The sequence below is a fragment of the Belonocnema kinseyi genome, chromosome 6 (genome assembly GCF_010883055.1).
Source record: "Belonocnema kinseyi isolate 2016_QV_RU_SX_M_011 chromosome 6, B_treatae_v1, whole genome shotgun sequence".
Lineage (NCBI taxonomy): Eukaryota > Metazoa > Arthropoda > Insecta > Hymenoptera > Cynipidae > Belonocnema > Belonocnema kinseyi.
This window is the reverse complement of record NC_046662.1, coordinates 117,942,438-117,950,307: the sequence shown is the minus strand read 5'-3', so window position 1 is coordinate 117,950,307 and position 7,870 is coordinate 117,942,438. Positions and strand designations below refer to the sequence as shown.

Here is a 7,870-nt window from a genome sequence, read left to right as displayed (position 1 = left end):
CTTTTTCTTTAATAAAATTGTTGCCAGGAAAGCGTTTCGAAGAGTTTTTTTTAATCTTTCGGGGAAAAGAATGAATATTTTTTGAACAAAACTGACCTTGAGAGAACATTAAATATATATATTTTAAAGTTGAAAAAAATCGGGCGCTATTTTCTTTAAAAAAAAATAATAATTTGTGGGTGTGCCAAATTATCAAAAAAAAAAATAAATAAAACTTGAAAAAGCACCCTCTTAAATAGCTTTTTAAACTAAACCTTTGTTGTGTTCATTCAGTCACTTCTAATTTTTAATAGTCCTACTTTCAAATTTATCTGAAGTTATACGATTTTAATTGTTCTAAAATAATGTTTCAAGTATTAAAAGATGTTCATTTCTCATACTGTAACTTTATACAATTTTACTTTCGAACTAAATAATTTGAAATGTTTCAATCTGAAATTATCGAACAATTTCAATTCAATAATTCTTACTCTTTTATTAAGAAATTATAACCAAAAGTGTTTAAAAAAGTTCTCAAACGAGTTTTAAAAAGCTTAAAAACAGGTCAGAGGTTTTAATGGTTAAATATATATAATAGAACCGCTTCAAATTTGACATACAGGGTTCGTTATAAAAGTAATGCGCATTGGTTCCGGAAAAAAATTTATTTATCTCACTGGTACAAAAGCTTTAAAAATGTTCAAAGTAGTCTCCCTTGGACGAGATACACTTGTGTAGGCGTGATTTCCATGCCTCGAAAGCGGCCGCAAACTCCTCGGCCGAAATGCCCTTCAAAAATGATGTTACATGGGCTTTGACGTTGTCCAAAGTTCCCCAACGGTTGCCCTTAAGATCTTGCTTCAAGCGGGGGAATAAGAAAAAGTCACACGGAGCCAGGTCCGGGCTGTAGGTCACTTTCTATCAATTCCAACAATTCTTGACAGCGCAAAACTCGGAGGTCTTTTTCTTCTTGAGTGAGCACTTTTGGTACCAGCTTTGCGCATACCTTTCTCATCGCTAAATCTTGCGTTATAATCCCGTGCACTGCAAATGTACTAATGTCTAGGGTGTCTGCGATCTGTCTGATACCTAATCGATGATCGGTGTCCAAAAGTTTCTGCACACGCTCCACGTTAGCGTCGGTTCGCGCGGTTGTTGGTCGTCCGGAGCGTTGTTCGTCGGCGACGTCGGTTCGACCCTCTAAAAATGCCTTATGCCAGCGTCCTGAATGCGATCTTGATATACAGTCATCCTTGAAGAGTTCTCGAAGCATACCGTATGTTTCGGTTGAATTCTTGTCAAAGCGCACACAAAACTTGATCGCGTACCGCTGCTCGCTCGAACCTTCCATGACGACGTGTTACACGTTTCGAAAACACCTTTTGCGCGAAGTCACGCCCACTCGCTCCCAGAGCTCGGAGTCAACTGCCGCCAAGCACACTGTGTCGGTAAGACCCCCCTCCACATTTTGCCGCCTCGCTGAGGTCGCTGCGTGGTATAGTCGCGTCAAAAAATATCCATGCGCATTACTTTTATAACGAACCCTGTAAGTCTACTTTTTGATGTTCGACATACAATTATTCAATTTTAAAAGTTATAAATTACAATTGTGAAAAATAAAAAATACATTTTAAATAATTTATATTTAAAACCAAATAAATTTGCATACTTCAATATGAAAGCAGATGAATACATTGAATTTAAACTTTTTACCTTCTCACGTTGTAGTAATTTCGAATCCCAGAATAAGTTATTTTTGGCCTAACCTATAACTTATAACGAAAATTGTGAAAATTCAAACAATAAGCCTGTATGCTGAAAATAAGGTCATTTTTACCGTTAAAATTTGAGTTGTTAAACTGAAGGCTGAAAATTTTTTAAATTTTACAATTAGTGTTTTGTAAATTGTATTGTCATTTTTAAAAAAGTATAATTATTTTTTCAATTTTCGCAAGTTTTCCTTTTTTACTACCTAGAGGTAGAAAAAGTCTCTTCAATTTTTTTGAATTTAAATCATTTATTTTCTGAGAGATATTCCAATTTAATTTAGCCCCATTTATCAATGACTAAAATGCATTAGAAAAAAATCGCCAAGACCCAAGGATCAAAATTTTATACATATTTTTTTAAATAAATACTGTAGGCAAACCAGGCGCGCATCCAAAATGGTGGTGAAACGGCGATCGCCCCCCCCCCCCAGGATTTTTCGACTTACCGTAAAATGGTGCATATGCATGTATAAACACAACGTGTCTACACAATTTTGTGATACCCCCCACCCCCTTTCACTGGAAACGCGCCAAGGGAAAACATCGACAAGATTCAGGTGTCGAAATTATAATTACAGAGAATTTTCTGTACTTTTACAGGGACACCTGAAATACATAAAAATAAAATTGCCGATTCGGTAAAACTCTCTCTGTCTCGAATAATAAAATTCAAAAACTAATAAAATTCCCGAACAGTTTATAATATTACCGAATTTGAAAATTTCCAAATAATAAAATTCCCTATATACAAAATTGTTTCTTAATCAATATTATTTATTTATGAAAATTACGATAATAAAATATTTTTATCGAATAGATTTTTGTTTAATACTAAGCGTTATAAAATTATTGTTTAAATTTAAAATTAAAATAATTCTACAAAAAATGTATAGAAAAACTGATGTAAAAACACGTGTGTTTTAAACGGAACAAAAGTTCTCTTTAAATTTTCCTCGAAGATGATAACATTTTCTAAACAAATTTTGCAAGATTTAAATCAGCACTAATTTATCTCAAAGTTTCTCTTAAATTTTTTAAATTAACAATTCGATTTTTCGGAAGATTCTTTGTAATTAAAAAAAATACCATGTATATTTTCAACTAAAATATCTTATCCAGAAACATGTTTTATTTTCAATTATTGTTATTTTAAATTTAAACAATAATTTTCAAAACCTTTAAACGTTAAAAAAGTTGTTTCTTTGGTGTAAATATTTAATTATTCCAATATAAAAATGAATAAAAAATGTATCAAGTACAAATTTTTTTAGCGTTGGTTTATCTCGAAATTTCATTCTAGTTTCTTTTTTTTATTAAACAATTATATTTTTCGAGAAATTTTTTTTTACAATTTTTTAAAAAGACTATGTCCAGAAAACCTGGCTCAAGCTTCAGATATGAAAAAATTGAGCGTTATGTCAAACTTTTCTAATCTAAAAATAGATTTCTACTGCTTTACCGTCGTATTTTACGAAGAATAAGAAAACAAGAATTCGGCTTCGTAGTACGGTGAGGGCAGCACCTCTGAGCGAAATTTGCCATGCCTGGAATTTAAAAGTGACGTTAATTTAGTGTGGAAAAAAGCCCGCAAGCGGGAAAAAACCACAAAGATTAATTCAATAATGAAAGTTTCATTTTTATTTTACTAGATTGTACTTAAATTGAACACCATTTAACACCATTCAACTTTGAATATTGTTAGGAATATCCTTTTTCTGAATCATTATCCAAAGGAGTTAATTGAGAAAAATATTGCAATTAGAGTTCCACAAATCAAAAACAAAGACATTAATAATTTGCTTGTGGATAATCAGAAAGATTTAAAGGAATATAGTTCGTTTAATACTTTTGTTCTTCCATTTTTTGGTCAAATTTCTAAAACTATTGAACTCATGTTAAAAAAATTTTAAATTCATACGATTTTCCGCATTCCATTTAAAATGGATTCGGTGATAAATTTTTGCAAGGATCCTTTGGATAATTTTGAAAAGGGTGGTGTTGTCTATAAGATCACTTGCAGGATCTGTGGGATAAATTACGTGGGGCAAACTGGCAGACTTCTTAATACTAGGATAAAGGAGCACAAAAGTGATGTTCATTTGGGACGCTGTTATAAGAGTGTTTTTGCCAGACATACAAAGGCATTTGCTGATGTTGACCATGAGTTTGACTGAGATAATGTTTAAATTTTGCATAGTGAAAGTAATGAGAGAAAGAGGGAATTCATGGACATGCTTTATATTAAAAAACAAAAAAAGTTATCTATTAATTTAAAAACCGATTTGGATGGGTTGAACAAAAGTTATGCTAATATGATTAATTACAGATAACGTAGCTGTTTCATGAATTCTATTTTTCTTTTACTTTCTCTATTTCTGATGTAATTGTGACAGATATTTATATTGTGTTTACAACAGATTGGCCTACTGACCCTCATTCGATTCTCAGGTATCAAAGAGAGAGCACCTGTTCGTGGGTGCTGTCAATTTCTACCACTTAAAATTTTCTGGCCTTGATAAGGGTACTGTACGAGTACCGAAGCGTTGGTAATGCAAATTTATTTATTGTTGTTTTTCATTTTTATTTAATTGTGATTTGATGGTCATAAAAATAAAAAAGACGAAAGAAGGAAAAAGAGAAGGAAGGGGATGTGGTTGGCTGCCTTCTCATTTTTCTTTCCTTTCCGTTAAATGGGATTTTTAATTTGGATTTTGGTCTAATTTAAATTTCGTAAATTTTAAACTTTATTTAATTCTTAAATTCACCTAAATTTCATTTAAATGTTAATTTAGCTCAATTTTATTTAAATTTTAAATTCAACTGAATTTTATTTAATTTTTCAATTTATCTTTATTTCATTTAAATTTTAAGTTTAGTTTTAAAAAATAATTTTAGAAATTTCACTAAAATTCTAAAGTACGAAAAGAATTTTTTTACATTTATTTATTGTCTAGAAATTTTAAAATAATAATAAATAGAATATTCTTAGGCTCACTTTAATTTGCATATAAATAGGTAATTCAGTGTTCATAACATTTTTGGTGTACAGGCCGTACAGAGCCAGCCGACCGACTCAACTATAGAAAAGATTGCTATAGTGGCGGCGAAGGCGAAGGCGAGAAACAGAAAATCGCGTTCGGTTTGGAATTCAACAAATTTCGGTGTGCGCCCCGGCCTCGCCCTGCCCGCTAACGTGGTAGGAGGGCGCGGTTGCCATAGAAATAGTGAAAAATTGAAGAGGGCAGCACCTCGATATAGTCGAAAATGTAGTTAGATATATATATCGGCCGTCCCCACCACTGACCCATGCCGTATCTAGGGCCTAATATCTTTGGTATGACACAGAACAGCAGCGCTCCAGTTTTAAGAAGTACCGCGTAGTTGGGCGCGCAAGAGGGCAGATGCAAAAACTGTCTAAAAAAATAAAGCTGCACCTTTTCGATATCACCCAAAGGATTTTGCCCCCAGATTTGGACCCCGCATAATAGAGTGCTAATTATCAAGCTCTCATTCACTTTAGCGTATGTTGACTATGAGTCCGCATTGAGATTGTTAATTGTCCCCAAGGTCGCTCCTACCGCAGAATTAGCTGAAATTAAAAAATTTTTCCCAGCGCTAGACTACAAACAAGAATTTATATACGGTACCCTTAGATACAGGTAGTCTCTGGTTACGTCGATTTTTTCCTCTCCAAATTTGAATGAAGTAAATTTATTGACTGAAGCGTTTTCCCCTCTTTGGAATATCACAATTTTTGTTTTCTCCGTGTTTCCTTTTAATCTGTTCTGAATACAATATAAACGTAACGCTTCCAATTTTCTAGCTAATTCTACCGGAGTATCTGACAGTAGCACTGAGTCATCCGCGTACGCCAGTATCAGGATCTCTACAATGCTGCTAACAGAAATTTCTCTGCACCCTTGGCTTCGCAAGAAATCTTCTAAATCACTGATAAATATAGAGAACGAATGAGGCCCGAGTACTTCGCCTTGCAACATCCCTTGGGAAACCTTTACAAATTCTGTGCAGCTTTCCTTCATTCTTGTCCTTTCGGTATAGTTTATTCCACAATAAGTCGTGTAGGACGGAAGGAAAAGCAGATTTGAAGTCGACAAACGCTGCGTACACCGCCCTTCTTGAGTGCCTGAGATGAATTTGAATGATGGCATGCAGCGTAAAAAGGTTATCCAAGCAACCCCTGCCTCTCCTAAAGCCCGATTGAAACTCCGAAACTGCATAGTTTTCTTCTATCCAGGTTATTAGCCTTTCTAAAAGAATTTGCGTAAAAATGTTGCCGATGCAATTCACTGGAGTTATCGGCCTGTAGTTGTCAGGATCACTTGGGCCAACCTTCATGTGCAGCATGGTCATGGTAAGTGCTCCCTAATTTTTTGGAACTTTCTCCACTTCCATGACTTTATTATATAAGTCCTCTAAATACAGTGTCCAGTTTTTCAGTAGTCTTTTGAAAAAGCTATAATTTATTTGATCCCAACCTGCTGCTTTCGCACCCTTACTCTTTCGCAGACTTTTTAAATTTTCGCCCGCTGTAATTCGCCCGTCTAATAAAGGCACCACGATGCGATTGAGACTGGGCGTAAACAAGGTATAAATCGGGAAAATGGCACGAAGATAAGCTTTTTCGGTTTCCTTATCGATAACATTAGTTTTTAGGTTTCTACAACGCTTAGTATTTACAATTGACTTCTATCATCGTCGTTTTATTATCATCGTTTTGTATGCCTTTTTGAGCTGAAAATACTTTTCGCTGCTGAAGCCTTTGAAATCTTCTTCACGACATTTCTTAAAAGCCTGGTTTATTCTTAATCTCTTTTTCATTTCCAAGCTCTCTGCTACCCCTGTCACCGCTTTTATCAAATTGTCATTCTTATCGTCCAAACTCAGATCTTCTCTCGGAACTTCGTCCTTCCATCTCATACTCTCGTTAAATTCCACAGCTTTCGATCTGTCGAATAATATTCTAACCGTCACCGGCACATTTCCTTGCTTATGGAATGACTCACTATTAAAGTCGGCTAAAGATAGGATGGTCGGGAGATGATCTGATATAGTAACAATCGGCAGTACTTCAAGATCCTTTACCCCCAGTATGAAATCAACAACTGAGCTTTTGACCAATTAAAAGATATACTCGAAAGATGATAAAAATAACTTAGCAAAATACGTTTTTTTACATGAAAAAATACCTATCCCGCTCATTGCTCTGCCTTTTGATGCTTCTCTCCGTGCTGGCGAGATGAATTAAAGCTTATCCTCGGCAAATGCAGACATATTCATTCTTGAAGCTGGTACCCATGCCTCATATATACAGAAGATATTTTTCTCGTTGTACGCTGACTTGAGGTCTATTAGTTTTGAGAATCCATGAATATTCCAGAAGATAATCGCTAGACCAACCTTGCCCCAATTCTCCGTTGTATCCCCCAATGACACGTGCTTCGTTGGATGATTTCAGCTCAAAAGTGAAGATTATACTATTATTCTGAATGAGCGATTTTTCCATCTGTCTAAAATGCCACAATAAGAATAAGATACCTCCTAAACTTACTTACTTCTATGTCCATAGCGACCGCCACACAGTTTTCTATTCTCCCAAAGAGAACGTGTTTTCAATATATTTAATTCCTTCTAATTGTACGGGTGACGCACCTCACAAAGATATTTTTATTATTCAGAAGTTGTCATATTTTGATTTCATTTAATTCCTAATGATAAGTTCACAAAATATGTGTAATAAGTTGTTTTAATTTCTTCATGCCGAATGTAAATTCTGAAATTTTAATTCTAACCAATTCAACTCTGCCTTTCTAGAGTTAAAATGATTTAAATTCACACATTTGCATAGATTTCTTTGTTGCATTTTTTAAGACGTTTAAATAAATTATTAAAATATACATAGATATAAATTAGAATATTTTTGGAATTTATAAGTTATAAAAAGATTTAATAATGAAAAAAGGTTAAATAAATGCTTTCCTTAAATTGTACTAAGTCGATTGAGTAATATAGAACTCTGATTCGTGAGAGGCAAGGGGACTCACGATAAAAAAGCACCCCGATTCTTATACTTATTGTAATATATAGAATGTCTTTTTTTTCCT

General features: G+C 34.0%; 1 protein-coding gene across 1 annotated transcript; it reads right to left on the bottom strand.

Annotated features, from left to right (window-relative positions):
• Positions 1 to 862: 862 nt before the first annotated feature.
• On the bottom strand, positions 863 to 1,330 carry LOC117175578 (protein GVQW3-like). Its single transcript, XM_033365285.1, has one exon. It carries the CDS (start codon positions 1,328 to 1,330, stop codon positions 863 to 865), a length of 468 nt encoding a protein of 155 aa, XP_033221176.1.
• Positions 1,331 to 7,870: the final 6,540 nt, after the last annotated feature.